This window comes from Tetrahymena thermophila, assembly GCF_000189635.1.
Source record: "Tetrahymena thermophila SB210 genomic scaffold scf_8254659, whole genome shotgun sequence".
NCBI classification, from domain to species: domain Eukaryota; phylum Ciliophora; class Oligohymenophorea; order Hymenostomatida; family Tetrahymenidae; genus Tetrahymena; species Tetrahymena thermophila.
The window spans coordinates 629,044-646,094 of record NW_002476426.1 but is presented as its reverse complement, the minus strand read 5'-3'; the positions used below and the strand labels follow the sequence as shown (position 1 = coordinate 646,094).

Genomic DNA, 17,051 nt, shown 5'->3' with positions numbered 1-17,051 from the left:
AAAGTAGTAAAAATGCATTTTAGGTTTAAACTAAAATAAATAGACATATTAAAAAATTTAATTTAATATTTAGTAAATTAATTATTTTAAAACTTATTAAAGGATTATTTTGCTAATCAGTTCGTTATTATGCTGCTTACATTTTATTATGAAATATGTTGAATATTTTCAAAAGCACTGGATTAAACATTCAGGCCAATATTTAATTCTTTGTTTTTCTTTTAAATTATTGGCTTCAGATGAGAGACTATTTCTTCTATATCTGGGCGATTAGATGGGTTAGAATCAAGCATTCTCTCAATTAAATTATAAATAACTCTTATGTCACTATTTCCTGGTTTGTATATTTGATTAAGCAGAACTTATTCTGAGATAAGATATTCTGCTTTTTCTGTGTCTATAAGATGGTCTGTGAATAAAAAGTATGTAATTAATCCAAGAGACCAAATATCTGCAGCCTGAGTTAATCCTTCGTTCTTAGGTTTATATTTATTTTCTCTGTTTTTTAACACATAGAAATCTTATAAAAAAACTTTTTTTTTAGAGCTTAAGAGTATATTTTCAGGTTTTAAGTTTCCATGAATCATATTATCCTAAGCTACATTTCCATGAATTTGTTGTATTGCTTAGGTAATCTACCAAAGAACAGATAATTTGTCATTAAAAGAGATAATTAATTTTTCTTTTATTGCTTGCATTAGATTTCTTTCCTTGAAATCAAGAAGGATAAATAAATCGAATGTATGTTTAGAATATGAAACAGTTTTGCCAAATGATCTTATAATACGAGGAGATGCTAGGACCCTTAAGTTTTCTATATAATTATTTACTCTTCTAAGGTTAAATGCACTTAGATTTTTAAATTTTTTTAAGCAATACTAGTTTTCCTTATAGATAATTTTAATAGTTTCTGTGCAATCATCTGAAAAAATAATTTGTTTTTCTGCAAGCTCTTCAATTTTAAAATCTTATTCTACAATAATAGAATCTAATTTTATGCTTATTGTCCCTTTATTTGGGTTGAATGGTTCACTTTTAATAGATTTCATAAGCTTTTACTATTTCTCACTTAGTTCAGTATTTTTTAATTTTGTACTTTAATTTTCAGAGCTTTTAGCATTCAAAGATAGTTGTGGTTGTTCTTAAGTTGAACCTTATGAATTTTATTCAAATAAAAATGTTTTTTATAAATCATCAGATTATTAAGGTGGTGGAGGGAGTCCAGGTGGATGAGATTAATTCTAAAGTTTCAACAAAAAGTTGGTCTAGTTGATAAGCAATTCTTTTTAGGATTACTCTGTAATAAAATCCTCCCTTTTTTCTAAAATTAATTCAAATTATTATAAAATATTGTATTGAATATATTAAGTTACTTGCTGAGTCACTATTAGATGATTTCTATGAAGCTTGTTGGTGAAGTTATTTAGGAAGTTATTAATGATCTTAATAAGTGCTAGGTTCTTTATTTTCAATATTAATTTGATAATTTTCAGCACTTTTGCTAGCTGAATTTGCTAAATTCAATTCTTATTATATTATTTATTAAACCTCATCAAAGCTATTTGAGTCAGTATTTTGACTTCTTTCAAACTTATCCTAAACACTTGATTTAACTTAATCGCTTTAAAATAATTTTTAATTCATTTATTATTGGCTTTGTTAATTCAACTTTTCTTTAACTTAAGATGGATTTTAAATTTATTATGTAATATTTTAATTATTGGATTACTATTAATTTTACTAACTATTTTGACTCGATGTTTTTTTTAAAATCTATTATTGTGAATTTTAAGAACTAGTAGCTTCTTTTTTATTTGTAGAATTGCTGCTTTTAGGATCACTTTGTTGTTAGCTAGAAGCTTTTTACTTTTGTTCGCTATTTTATAATTGATTCTACCCTGATTTTTAATTTGTTGTCTATGGTTTTTAAAAATTGAAATATCCAGGATACTCTTCTTAAAGAATCAAAGATAAAGGTTTGTTAGCTAAATTAGGATCACTTTAGGTCTGTTTATAAGTAGGGAGTTCGAAATCCCATTCATCAAATTACTCCTTTTTTTAATTATTTGTGATTTAATTTAATTAAAATTTTTTATTTTAAATTAAAGTTTTAAAAAATTAAAATTCAAAAATGAATAAAATGAATTATTACTGCTTTTGTATAATTCTAAATTGTTTATATGGTTTACTGAGATTATGATTTTTATACATCTGAAGAAATTGATTCTTTTTGATAGCTTTCAAGAAAAGAATTTAATGCTTAAGAACTAGCTTAATTAAGTTGCTATTATTATTGTTACTATTATTGTAGTTTTATTTGCTATTATTGTAGCTTCTTTTTTTACTTTTTGTTATTCTTCTTTTTAGAGACTTCACTCTTAATATTTGAACCGCTATTTGAGTTACTCAATTAAGAATCATTGAGTTAGGAAGCTTGTTGTTGATTTAATAATATTTAAGCATCAGAAAGACATGGAAATTCTTCTTTTTAAATATCCAATCCTTTGAAATCAGCTTAATCCATACTTCCTTAATTTGTATAAGAATAGTCATCTTCTTCATAGTAAGAATTGCTCTTTTTACCTAGAGTCAATCTTGGAGATGAGCTAGGCTCTTAATTATTAATGTTCGTTTCTTCGTCATTCATTTAATTTTATTGAATAATACTTGTATTTATGTTTTGGACTATTGCAGTACTATTGCTTCTATTATGATTAGGAAATGTTCTATTGATAAAATAAAATAATTTCGCTTTAAATATTTAAGAATAAGTGAAAATAGGTTACTAAGGGTTTTGTTAGTATACTTGATAACTAACAGGAGGAGATGTTGTAGATATAGTTCTTCTTAATGAAACCTGTTAGGCTGCCTTTTCGTAAGGTTCTGCTAACTAATAGAAGGCCTCCTTAATTTAAGGAAAATAAGCTTTATCACATATTAAATAGCAGAATCTCTTTTTCTTTTTAATTAATTCTTAGTAATCCTAAAGAGCTTGCTTATAGCCAAATTTTTGATGAAGTCTTTTGCTAACATAATCAAAAACATTGTAATGGAGCAGCTAAATATAAATTTTAGGGAATTTCTATCTTAAATCTTAACATATATTCATGTATTGTTTATATTCTAATTCAGTATTTAGCATCTCTATTTTATTCTTTTAAACATAATTAACTGTTTTCTGCTTTGCTTCTTCCAATATCTTTGGACTATAATTCCCTGTTAATTTATAGTAAACTCCTGTTGGTTCTTTAAAAACATGCATCGAAGAATCAAAATTGGCCTCTAGCTCCATAAAGAAACGAGTAAAGTGAAGCCATATTACTTCAACTGAGCTTAAATCTAGTTGAATACCTGGAAATTTGTGTGCAATCATAAATTTTTATCACCCTAATTTACGTTTTTCAGCAGCTAATTAATGTTAATTTTGAAAATAACTATTTATGTAATCTAGTAAAACTTTCTAAAAATACTGTTCTCCAAAAATTGAATTATTCTTCACAGTATCCTATAATCTCTCTTGCTTCCTTAAGATAAGTGCTGCTTATTTTACTATATTCCTCTAAATTTGAACTGAAATTTGCTATTTTGTTTAACTTGATTAAAATATCTACTATGTTTTAATTTTCCGCTATTTACTATATTTATAAATGAAAAAATTTATTTTATAAATATCAAAATAGTTAGCTTATGAAAATAATTTTTTTTAAATTTTATGCAAAGTTAGACTAACAGAAACATGAGCTAATTTGCTTAAAAATTCATCTTTTTTGCAAAATTGAAGAAATTTAACAACACAATTAATTAAAATACCTATCAAAATGTACTGTTATTTTTTAAAAATATAATAATATAAATGATGGCTTTCTTGAATATTCCTATTAAAACTTATTAATATGCTTCTCTCTCAATAAGATTTATCTTTAATTCTGTATTTATATTAGAAATTACTTGAATATAGCTATAAAACATATAAATTTTTAAAAGCGTTTATAATAAACCTTAAACTAATTTTATTTCTGAGATTGATTTCCTTTTGTTATTTCTTAATATCTCACTTCTATTCTCATAATCAAGCTGGTAATAATTATATTTAATTAATTCGAAAACTTAGCTAAATTCTAATCTCTATCTATCTAAAGCTAAATCTTCCTTCCTTTATGTTTATTTTCAGTGGAAAAATATATTTTTTTAAAATTATTGTATCTTATGTTTTTAAAATTTACAATAAAACAAACAATAATTCTATTTTAAAATATATTAAAATTTTATAAATTATATTAAAAATTGATCATTTTATATGAATACTTATTTAATTTTAAGCTAATTAAAATTATTTATTTGAAAATCTTATGCTTCGAATAGTAATAGATACCTTAATGCATGATATATAAATTTTAAAAATAATATAGACAATAATATAAATTTTTGTATATTAAAGTCTTCTTTCTATTTATCTTGAAGGTTAAATTATTCAAAATAAAATTAATAAGCCATTTATTTCATCTAATATTAACAATAATAACTAAAATTTTATTTGAAATTATTTTATTTACTTTTTTTGAATATTAAGCATATATTAATTGATATTCTATATTTTTATCATTAAGCTTAAAAAATATTTTTTGTTGTACATTAAGAATATTTCTTTTTTACCATAATTTCTTATTTAACAGTCTTATTTTATATTACAATAAAATAAAGAACTTGTTTCAGGCTTAAGGTGTAAAATTATCAAAATAAAATAAAGAATCTAATTTACAATAATCTCACAAACTGCGTTATATTTTTATTTAAGAACTATAAAAAACAGAAAGAATTTTTTTAGCTAAATATTAATATGATAAATTAATTTCATAACAATCAAACATACCTCTTCGATTAATATATGAAAGAATTTTTTAAAAATCCTAAATAAATTTTATCTGCGTTACTGAAAAGAATTATATGATATCTTTATAGTATCCTTCAGATAACTCAAATAAGGTATTTAAATAACAAAAGGGAATCAAAAAAAGTAAATAAAATAGTTAATTTATGTAAAAAGTGCTTAATTAACTAAATTGGTTCGAATAAAGGGATGTATAAAAATTAAATAATTGAAAAGATTACAATATTTCTAGATAAAGTTAAATATTAAATTGCCTTTTTTAAAAATAATAATATTTTAAGAAAAATTGATTAAATACTTAAATCAATTTTTCCTTTTTATGATGCCATTTAAATTTATCATTAGTAAAATAATTAAAAATTACTTTTAAAATAGGCTATCTGTTATTCTGTTCTATTTCCATTTAGAAAAATTAATTATTGAGTCAATTCTATTTTAGAGATTGTACTACTTTACGGAAATTTGCTGAGATATCATTTCTTTTTTTAGAAATATGCTATCGACATAATTATGAGTATTATCTAAATTAAATTTTGAATATTCTTCTATGAAAGTTCAAATTAAAGATTAGTAGCAGCAGAATACTTATTTTCTACTTTTTTAGGAATTTATATGACTTTAATCAATATAAATTCATGTAATTTGAATTAATTTATTTACATAATAATGTGTATTATTTTATTTTAATTAACTTTACTTTTAACAATTTTTAAGCAAATTAATAGCTTTTTATTATTTTAAAAAACTTCTAAATAATAGTTATCTGATAAGTTATTTTAAGAATGTTTTTGTATTGGCTTATGGTTTGCAATAAATTACATAAAATTTGATTTTTTTAATGTTTATCATTAAATTTACTAACATGACTAATAATATTTAAAATTATAGTAATGAATTTTCGATTTAATGACAGTGTTACTATTTTAAATCCTCAATTAATAATAATTCATAATTTAGTAATTATTATGAATTTATTTCTCGTGAAGTATCTTCTATTTCAATTAACTGTTAAATTTTAGGTAGTAAATTACATAATTAATTATAAGTTCTAAGTGTAAATATATGGGAAATAAAATATATGCATTTTATAAAAATATGTATTTAAAACATAAAAAGCATTATTTTACATATAAAACTAGAATTAAAAAATATTAATTGACATAATTCAAGTGAAAGTAATCAATCCTATGTTACTTTATGTAATACTTCTAAAAATACGATAAACTAATATTAAAGAAATCAAATTATTGTATTATTGACTTATTTAATTATATCTATAGATAATACAAAAATATAGAGAAAGATTGCCAAAATCAATCAGAAATAATTAAAGTTTTTTTGTTAATTCAACCTATATTTTCTTGGTAAAAAATAATAAGAAGAAATTTGATTACCACAAAAATAAATTAATCAATATATTAATTAATTCCTATTTAACTTTAAGGATTGGGAATATTACTCCTAATCCATAGCTATTTAAAATTTAGTAATTATAAACTGTAAAAAGAAATAATAAAATTATAATTAAAAAAAGTGTAAAAAAAACAAATAAAAAACAAATTAATTATTACTGCTTTTACTAAGAAAGTGAAAAAAAAAATATAAATAAATAAATCATTCAAAATCAATAAACATGTCTGATGATTTTATATTTATTGAAGAAGAATAATAACAATACTACTAAAATAATCCATTCTACATGATTGCTTTATAAGTAGAAAGCTCAAGAGTGAAGATGTTTGAGGTTGTAGAAATTCCTCATCTATGCTTAGAAATGCATTCTTGCTTCTTTTCTTAAGATATGCAATGCATTAAGAAAGCTCATTAATATATGAAGTAGGGTATATCTTCTTCCTACTATAATGAAATCAAGAAAACTTTATAAAAACAATTAGGAATCTTAATAAAATAATAATAAATATTTACAGAAACATTTAAATAATACAAAGAAGATATTAATTTCTAAAATGACTAGTTTTCTCAAAATATAGTTAATTCACTTACTCATTACTTCTCAAACCCCACTCATTAAAAATACTCGAACGAATCACCTTCTCTTAAAATCCAATTAATATCTGATATGAATTTAAGTAACGAGTCTGATACTGCTAGTAATGATTCTAATTCATAAGATTAAAAATCTCCTAGTGCTTCCATAAAAATAAAATGACTTTCACAAATATAATAACAATAGGATACTATCACTTTTATTCTCAATTTTTCTCTGTCAATAAATAACTATTTCAATTCTAAAATACTAAATTATTTATTTAATAACCATGCTCTATTAAAAAGTATTAATAGATACAAATGAAACATTACTTCAAAAAAACAGTTTCTATAATTCTTTATTCAAATGTAAAAAAATTTATATCTATATCTATATATATATGTTTATTATAATCATTAACAAATTTGTTTAAAAAATGCCCAGTCTGAATTTATTTACAAATTACATTTCATTTATTCTTTTTTGATTTTAAAAAGAAAAAATATTAATAAATCTTACATAGTCATTAAAAAATTATAAATCTAACATAATCTATGCGAAATATATAATTTAGCTTGCGTTGGAAAATAAAAGTCTTATTAAATAGATTTGTATTTTTATTTTTGAAGTAATAAATCAAATAACAATTTCCCTCACTATATTAATTTATACAAGATCAAGTGATCAAATTTGTTTTTTTATGCTACTTTAAGCTTGAAATGATTATTCATCTGATAATACTAGCTGCAGAAAATTCATCTGAACGTTCTAATTTTTAAAAATTATTAAATTTAAAAGTTTTTCCTCAAAATAATATATGATTAGCAATCTATAACTTAGAGTAACTAGATATTTACTTGAGATATTCAGTCAAAAGGAATAAATTTTTATTTAAATCGCTGTATCACTCCAAACATGTACCCATATTTGATAATAGAATCAGAAGAGTTTTTATTTATACTTGTAAAAAAATACATAACTATATTTGTAGAATAATATTGCTGGGTTAATATTTTTCTATTGAATAAGTTAATATGTTATCCATATATGACTTTATGAAAAATTAATTTAGTGTTTTTATCAGAATTTTAGGTTTTTACTTGTTATCGAAAAATTTTAATTCAGAATGATTGAAACTATTCTTAAATTTAACAGTAATAACATGTGATTGTTTAGAAATTATAAAAATAGTATTGAAATCTAGAAAATAATAAAATGGTACAACAGTAAGAAAATAATTAGTCCATTTTGATTTCTTAAAAATTTTCATATTTAACTGTTTAAAATAAATAAATAAATCTTTCTTTAGCAATACATTTATCAGTAAGCCTTAATTTTATTAAAAAATAACAAACATATTTGAGTAAAAAAAAAATTAACATAACTGATAATTAAAATACAGTATATCATCAATTATTTAAAATGAAAGAGTGAGCATTGACTTAATATAATGATTAAATATTCAACTTTACACTTCAAGAAATGTAAGTATTTTTACATGTTACTTTAAAATTTATATTTTATGCATTTGTGATATGTTAAAAAGTATCACACCAAAGTAAATAAATTAAACCATAAAGAACTCAAAATTTTTTAGTTATACCTGAGTCTTGTTAGTAAATTATCTATTTTTTATATAAGTACTTAACTTAAAATTAATATTAGATATAGCTAAGCAAGCGAGATAGAATAAATACATGCTTTTTGAAGGCTGGTCAATATTAATTAATTAGTTAACTAATTAAATAACTAATTAATTACTTCAATTTTTTATGATTATAATAATATTTTATAAAAAAGATAGTACTAATCATCAAAATTATTGCTTGCGCATCAAAACACAAGTATTTTTTAGAAAAAGTGTAAAATTATATTTCGAATTTAGATTGTTTAAAATCTTTTTCTCAAATTTAAAAAACTTTTTAGTTTTTGTAATCTTAAAACTTCTTACTTGAATATTTTCTTTATTTGATTAATAATTTAAATAATTTTCTATGGTAAAATATTGTAAAAATAGGATCAATTTCTATTCATCTAATATTTCCAAACCAAACAAACATAAAAAACAATAAAAATTTTATAAATGGAGACAAATAATCTTAATTGGCTTTTTCTTATTGTGGTTTTTATTGCTCATATAACCAACATATTTTACTGTAATTCTAGTTATTTCTAGAATTGATTTAATTGTGGTATTTAATTACCAGATTCTTTGTAGTACAATAAAATTCATGGTTTTATTTTACTTTAATAGCCTTTATTATGCCATTTGTTAAAAAATTTTTTGAAATCAAGCAAAATAATAACCAGTTTAAGTGTAATCGTTTAAGATTTTACTAACATCTAAAAAACTAGAAGAATAAAAAATTATCATAAAAATTATGGAGCTGCTCATAATTTAAAAAGTAATTAATTTGAAGATCGAACGATTTTTTGAGAATTTTTTTATTAAATAAACATTCGTATATCCTGGAATGTTCTTTAAATATTCAATTTACTTCAATTAGAAAAAAATTTTAGGTAAGAAAAAAACTTAAATTTTTATTTTAATTGAAAAGTATCTTACATTGTTAATTAAATTTTTTATAATATTAAAGAGTAAACTAAGAAACTGAATTAGCTTTCTTTGTTAGTAAATAATTTAATTCTTGAATTGATTTATACATTATGTTTTTTATTATAAGGAAATTTATTTATCTTACATTTAGAATCCAAAAACAAAGAAACCCATGTAATCTAATTAAAAAAATTACATTTTTACCAAAAAATTTTAAATTTACATTTTGTAAAATATTTTGTGGTAACAACTGGAAGATCTAAGCTAATTCTTTTATTTCCTTACTTCTTTATTTATTGATTTAGGTAATTTTAATTTTAGTTTCAACCATGAAAATTTTTAATATCTTAGGTCATTTTAAAGTGATTAAGTTACTCAAACAAATTATGGAGTAACAAAATAGTTTAACTTTATTTTATCTAAAAAATATTATTTTTTAATATATTTTTAGAAAAAAAATTATTAAGATTTATGTTATTAAATCATAAATTTGTGTTTCTAAAATATTTTAAAAAATAAAAATACTTTCTTATGCTTATTACTTTTGTACGTTTTTTATAGAACATTTTACTAAATTTCTATGTTGTGTAATTTTTATTTTTATTGATCATACTCTTAAAAAGATATTTAAATTTATTAATATTTGACTATCGTCTAAATATCTACAACTTATCAACCTTTCCATTCTGCAAAATTACTAAGTAAAACAAACAAAAACACACAATATTTTAATAATGGAAGAAGAATATAGTTATATAACAGCTTTAGACGTGGAATTAAAAGAAGAAGACTAGGCCGAAATTGGATTTATTCTTCCCCATGAACATATTTTTTAAAATCTATCATAATTCGCTGACTAAAGTTTAGTTGATTTTGATAGTATCTCTTTATTTAATATCCAGCAGATAAGAGACTAACCATTTAGATGCAACAGAAACTTAAATCTTGACAGCGTTGAGGAAATGCATTTTGAAATGCAAGAGCTAATTTCTCATCCTGTTTATAAAAACAGAAAAGCACTTATTGTGGAAGCTACAAACAATTAAAATGGATAAGATCATGCAAAGCTCAATGAATTGGCTAAACTTCTAAAAATTAATTTAGTTAAAGGATTTACTTTTGGCAAGGATTTAAGCAAAATAGATCTTAATGATGAGAAGACTAAGGTTTTATTTTCTGCATAAAATATATTAAATTAGGTTGACTTTGAGTTTGAGTTATGTACAAATGATCAAAAACCTTCTTATATTGGAGAAATAGAACTTAGTGAGTTAAATTTAGAGAACAATTTGATACACCAAAATGCTTTAATTGCTTATTTGCACATAAGTAAAGCAAAGAAGGTACCCATATTATTCAATCTCAAAAATTAACCTACTCCAAACATCGAAAAGTTAATTTCTCAAATGAAACCTGAGCACATAGGTAGAATCGTTCTATTTAACCCCTAATTTTAATATGAAGAAAAGAGGTTAGTAATCGAAAAAGAGAACGAATAAAATCTTACTCTGGTTAAACAAATTAAAAATTTTAAGGAAATCTTAAGCCTTCTCAATTAAAAATTTATTCTTGGCTTTGATATATTGAGATATGACTACAATGATCTAGTAGATATAACTAAATTACTATTGTAAAAAGGCTACTCAAAGCAAATTCTCATTTCTAATGGAGTAAAATATAGATCTGATTTAAGAAAGTATGGAGGAAAAGGTTTTTTTGCAGTCTTTGATTTTATTAAAGACACCTAAATGAGTGATTAGTAGATTGAAGATATTTTTAAAAATAACATGATAGCAGTTTTATAATGGAATACCTTTAAGGTTAAAATTCAAGAAATCAAATAATGGAAGTGCCCGATTTGTGGAAAAGAATAACCAGAAAATATTTAAAGATTTACTAAATTAGGCAAGGAATTCTGCTCTATTCCTTGCTTAAAAAAGGCTGTATTTTGAATGGTTTAGCTTAGATTTTATCTACAGAATTTGAAAGATTAATATTAGTAGAAAAAAACATGTAATTCATAATATCCATTAAAATTTCTGTTGAGTTATTTTGAAATTCAAGGAAATTAGAGTTACTGATTTAAAAATTAAAGAAAACTAAATTGAAAGCATTATAAAATAAACATGATTTATAACAAAATACCAGCAAATGATTAATTGTATTATAAAATTTATTTAAATGTTTAGATACTTTAAATTACTTTTATTATTTTGTAAATTAGCAATTGAAATTAAACAAAGTTAAGCATATAAATAATATATGAATTTTTCTTTATGGTATTAAAATTTATGTTTTAATTTATTACCTTTTTTCTTATCCACAAAATATTTTTAAAAATATTTATTTTTTTACAAAAGCTACTATTTAAAATCCAACTCAACAATTTTAATAAAATAATTTATTTTAAAGCTGTAAGATTATACATAAAAATAGCTCAAAACTAAATTAATAATTACACTACCATGTATATAAATCAATAAAAACCACATATTGTTTTTTATTCAAGCTCTTATTCACTGATTTATCAATTTATTTACTTATTGAAGACTTCTTTAAATTTATCTCCTAGAATCATAATTAAAAGTTTTTCTGTAAGGTCATTCATCCTTGATACACAATATCCTTGCAACACATACCTAAACCAACCTAGCCATCCAATTTACTGTTAATCATACCTTCGCTTGTCCATATAAAGGGACTTATGGGATCTACCTATTAAATGGATATAATAAAAGTTTTTTAAGCTTCGTTAAAATATTTTTAGAATAAAAAGCATATTTTTAAATAAATATTTTACCCATCCCATTGATCTTGCATATTGGAATCCTTATGAAAGAATTTCAAAAGAATTACAAATATGATAATCTTATGGACAAGCAACTTGAGTTCTGGGGCAATTTCTGCATGAAAATCTGTAGAAATCACTGGAAGTGCCACCTAGAAATTGCTCTGATTTAGCAAATATCTCATGGCTTTGTAAAACTCTATTGTAAACTCTAACATCATCAATCAAGTAATCTAAAAAGTTTTCATCTGTGGATTTATCAACAGCCAATTAATTTCCAAAAGAAATAAAAGGATTTTGCTCAATTTCATAAGTAAATTTATCAGAAGGGGATATGTAACCTTCTAGGGAACCATTAATATATAGCTTAATCTTATCATCAGATTTCACAATAGTGATTTATACCCACTTTCTTAATTAAATTCTAGAAAACGATTCTAGGGTCTGTTAATTATAAAATATGACATTAAATAGTATTTACACTTATTTCAAAATAATTATGACAAAAATTAATGAGATCAATATAATATGCTGATTTATGAATACCACTTTTACATTTTACTGGAATCATATTAAAATTTTAATTATTTTTAGTTTTCATAATTTTATTTTTCATTTAAAATTCTATTTTTTATTTAATAAAATTCTTTCTTAATAATATTCTTTTTTTATAATGGAATAATTTCTTTTGACTTATTTTTTCAAAAAATTGTTTTTTTTTTTTGCTTATTTTAATAAAATTGTTTCTTTTAATTTATTTTTAATAATTAATTTTTTTATTATCAATAAAATTGTTTCTTTAATTTTTTTATTGTAAAAGGATAAAAATTTTATTTAATTATGTTAAGAAATAAATAAATAAATTAAAACTAAAATAAGTTAGAAAAAATAATTTACCTTAAAAGTAGCATCTGTTCCTACAGGTAAAGATAAAAATAATCTTTTTGAATCTAACCCAAATGTCAATTTCAAATTTTTTTTATCATCTGAATGAAACTTTTGGAGTATTCTAATTTTTTTGTCATCAAAAGAAGTTACATCTTCTTTAAATATCTAATGTATGAACAAAGAGAATTATATTGAATATTCCTATTCTATTTTAGGCAGATTGTGTATTTATAGAAAGCTTTCTTTTTTGCTCAAGCGTCCACTTCTTCCATAACCCTTGAGGCCAGTAGATTCTTGAATATTTTTGTTATAAATTGTTGCTTTTGATAAAGATTCGTCCATGATCTATATTAATCATATAAATATATTTTAATAAATAACTGACTTGATGTAAATATTACAAATATATAATTTTTCATTAAATTAATATAAAATATTTTGTTGCTTTTTTTCAATTTAATTTTGAAGTAATTAAATCTTAACTTATTCGTTTTTACAAAATTAATTAAAAATAATAACTAAAAATAATAGGAAGATTTTGTTTTAGATATTAAATAGAAATCATATTAAAAGATAATGCATATTGGTTGAAAAACGGAAAAAAAAAAATGAAATAGGAACATAAATCAAATAGATTTTTTAGGAAATTAATGTGAGCTTTAATTAAAAAGATTTTACTCTTGATTTATCAAAGCTGACTAATGCTATTAGAGAAGAATCAACTTCTGGAGTATTAACAACTAGATCTCCTATTATTATTTAATTAATTTAATGATATTTATTTCATTAGTAATGGTTGATAGAAATAGAAATAAATTATAATCTTAGTTCAAATTTCTAATTACCATTAAATAAGCAAAGGTTATTTTATACTTCAATATCGCAGTTATTAAAATCCTTGAGATTAATATTTTCATGTGAGCTAATTAGTTTATTTTACATTTAAATTGGTTAAATCATAATCCGAAATGAATAATTAAATGTACACAAAATCTTGGAAAGCGAATACTCCTACAAAAGCTACTAAAATGAAAATAATTTAGTACTTATAAGTTTTTATTATCATAATAATTATCTATTAATTTCTATTAATGTATTATAGCCTTTTTTTTGCTTTATAGATTTTACTTCCCTACTCCTAATTTATAAATACTATTATTTTAAGTTAATTACTTCTATTATATTTATGCAATTTCTATTCACATTTATATATTATTTTAATTAATCATACATACATTCATATTGCTTGCTTAATAGTATCTTTTTTAACTAAGCATTTGTAAAATTTTTAATTCTAACAAATAATTTGTGATTCAAAATTAATTCATTTTTAATAAAATATTATGTAATAAATATAAATATTTTAATAAAAAAATATTTTTAGCTTTCTCAAATGAAAAATTATAAAAAAGAAAGTAGAGTATATTTTTTAAATGATTTTGACTGTATTTAAATGTATAATTTTGAAAAAAAAAGAAAGTAGAAAGTCATAACTAATCAACACAAAACCATTCATTAAAAAGAATATTAACATATTTTTTCAATTTTAACAAATTAATAAATTAATAAAAGAAAAGATTGCTTAAAATCTATAAAGAAATACTAATTTTATTACTACTGATAGAAAATACTATAAATAAAATGAAGATAAACAGTAAAAGAAAGCATGAAATTGTTGAAATTGATGAAGATGAAGATTTTCCATAGCACGAAAGTGAATTTTTAGGAGAATCCTCATATAAAAAGTATAAATTCATATAGGCCTTTAGTAGACTTAGCATAAACGATGAAGAAGATTCAATGAATATTGAAAAAAATTAATCAGACTCAAATTTAGACCTGCTGTATTCTGATCTTACTAAAATGTTCACCAAAAATATAAAAATTTCTCATTCAGAAAAAATATGCTATAAAAAGAAACATTAACATTAGCACACTGACAAATCCAAACCTTAGATGTAAATTTATATTGATTTAAAAATATTTCATATTGAATATATTCTTGATTTTTAAAATAGCAAATATGTAAGAATTACTGATGGATAAAAAGACATTAATCTATTTAAACACTAGCAAAAAAATTTAGTTAATGTTATATTTAACCTTTGCCAGGAAGTCCAGTAAAATTATTCTACCATGTATTTTTAAATATTAAACCTTTTCTACTTTTTAAGACCATGCACAAGCGATAGCTTAGTTCTTTACAAAGGAAACTCTATGAATACATTGATGAGTAACTTTATGAACTTTTTACAAAGAACAAAATTCATAAGTGGGAAATAAAAATCAATCACTGAAAACAAATAAAAAGAATCTCTAAAAGTTATAATTGAGGAGAGCGATACAGAAGAGGAAGGATAGAAACAATTATCTGATTGAGTTAAATATTTAAAAAATAATTAAAAATTTACTACTGAAATAATAGTTAATTAGTTAGATAGATAGATAGTTAGTTAATGAATCACTTTTCTTAAAATTGCAAAGTCATATAAAATATAAATAGCAATAATTACTTTTGGAAAAATCTGATCTGTTCACTATTCATCTTTAAAAGAAGAAGCCTCTCTATTCTAAAACTACAGAATAATATTTAAAGTGGCTCATTCATATATTGCTTTGAAACTAAATAAAATTTCAATAACTTTATAAAGGAAAACATTTTCTCAGCTAATCTTAGAACTTCTATATATATTAATAACTCAAATATACAAAACTATAAAATTAGGATATATAAATAATTAATTAAAAAAACCTTGCTGAGAATTCGCTGTTCAATTATTTGTAAATAAATATAAGCGTATTTGTTTTTCATTTTAGTGTTTCTATAAAATGAAACTAGAATTGATAGAGACGCATTCTGTTTTATAAAAGAAAATTTTCTATTTATTTAAACTATATTGTTTCATTTATATATGATATATTTTTTATACATAAACTATTTAACATTATTCAAAAATAAAGAAAAGAAAATGAAAAAATCAGATTAAAAATACAACCATTTTGATAACTTGCATTCGCTATTAGGCTTTAAGAGCAAAGAAAAAATACCTAATGATGTTTATAATTAAAAAATGAAAGACATATTCAAAGCACCTTATGATTACAATATTATGCTTTATGATGAAGGTTAAAATGTGAAAGAATTCTTAAATATGGAGGAAGAAACAAATCAAGAAGGAACAGGGAGGTTTAGGTTTTAAAAATCGGGTAGAAACAAAATCATGTTATATTTTGTTGGAAAGCAGTCTGATATAGAGAAATTAGTTGATACTAATGTTATTCTTTAGGCTTTTAAGGCATTTTTTAGTTTAGATACTATTTATGTAGAATTTTTAGAGTATTTCACTTTTCAGAAAAAATTCAAAGGCAAAAGAATAAGCATAATTGATCAAAAAAAGTAATTAGAATTTCCTTTGAAATAAAGAGGAGGTAGAGTTGGAGTATTTTCCTTATTTGATGTATTATTAGAATATATAGAAAAGAAGTCATACACAAATGTATTTTTTGTTGATGAAGATATTATAGAAGAAGATAACCCTGATTTTAATTTGGTAGGCAGGGCTTGTGGAGATAGAATATGTATTGTTTCATTGAAAAACATAACAATATATGAAATTATTAGTACTAGCTTACATGAATGTCTCCATACTTTTGGGATTGACCACTGCATATATTTTGACTGCCTTATGAATTCAATGTATTAGCAAGACTAGTTTTGGATGTAGCTTTGTCCTGTTGACTTATTTAAGCTTTAGAGTGAGTTAAAATTTGATATAAAAAAAAGATATCAAGATCTTTAAAATTTTTACCAAAACATACTTAAAGATGAGAAGCAAGTTGAATTTTTAACTTAAATACTAAAATCGTTAGAATGAAAATTGTATATTTTGATAAAAATAAAATTATCAAATGATATATAAAATAAAAATTAATTTAAATA

The 17,051-nt window shown here is 21.8% G+C and overlaps 6 protein-coding genes across 6 annotated transcripts; 4 read left to right on the top strand and 2 right to left on the bottom strand. All coding sequences in view use genetic code 6, as the record gives it.

Moving 5' to 3' along the window:
• Positions 1–116: 116 nt before the first annotated feature.
• TTHERM_00047360 (kinase domain protein) lies at positions 117–3,373 on the bottom strand (the record flags this gene model as incomplete). The annotated part of the gene is made up of 4 exons (XM_001014731.3): positions 117–1,321; positions 1,374–2,052; positions 2,153–2,726; positions 2,787–3,373. 4 exons carry the CDS (start codon positions 3,371–3,373, stop codon positions 117–119), a joined length of 3,045 nt encoding a protein of 1,014 aa, XP_001014731.2.
• Positions 3,374–6,521: 3,148 nt separating this feature from the next.
• Positions 6,522–7,058, top strand: TTHERM_00047350 (hypothetical protein; the record flags this gene model as incomplete). The annotated part of the gene is made up of 1 exon (XM_001014730.1): positions 6,522–7,058. The coding sequence occupies one exon, from the start codon at positions 6,522–6,524 to the stop codon at positions 7,056–7,058; it is 537 nt and encodes a 178-aa protein (XP_001014730.1).
• A 3,111-nt stretch (positions 7,059–10,169) lies between these two features.
• TTHERM_00047340 (phosphotriesterase-like protein, putative) lies at positions 10,170–11,387 on the top strand (the record flags this gene model as incomplete). The annotated part of the gene is made up of 1 exon (XM_001014729.3): positions 10,170–11,387. One exon carries the CDS (start codon positions 10,170–10,172, stop codon positions 11,385–11,387), a length of 1,218 nt encoding a protein of 405 aa, XP_001014729.1.
• Positions 11,388–12,039: 652 nt separating this feature from the next.
• Positions 12,040–14,177, bottom strand: TTHERM_00047330 (concanavalin A-like lectin/glucanase family protein; the record flags this gene model as incomplete). The annotated part of the gene is made up of 6 exons (XM_001014728.3): positions 12,040–12,150; positions 12,236–12,667; positions 13,121–13,456; positions 13,790–13,860; positions 13,957–14,033; positions 14,098–14,177. 6 exons carry the CDS (start codon positions 14,175–14,177, stop codon positions 12,040–12,042), a joined length of 1,107 nt encoding a protein of 368 aa, XP_001014728.2.
• Positions 14,178–14,752: 575 nt separating this feature from the next.
• TTHERM_00047320 (hypothetical protein) lies at positions 14,753–15,490 on the top strand (the record flags this gene model as incomplete). The annotated part of the gene is made up of 3 exons (XM_001014727.3): positions 14,753–15,069; positions 15,130–15,231; positions 15,286–15,490. The coding sequence occupies 3 exons, from the start codon at positions 14,753–14,755 to the stop codon at positions 15,488–15,490; spliced, it is 624 nt and encodes a 207-aa protein (XP_001014727.1).
• A 77-nt stretch (positions 15,491–15,567) lies between these two features.
• On the top strand, positions 15,568–16,986 carry TTHERM_00047310 (transmembrane protein, putative; the record flags this gene model as incomplete). Its single annotated transcript, XM_001014726.3, has 1 exon — positions 15,568–16,986. The coding sequence occupies one exon, from the start codon at positions 15,568–15,570 to the stop codon at positions 16,984–16,986; it is 1,419 nt and encodes a 472-aa protein (XP_001014726.2).
• Between the last annotated feature and the right edge of the window lie 65 nt (positions 16,987–17,051).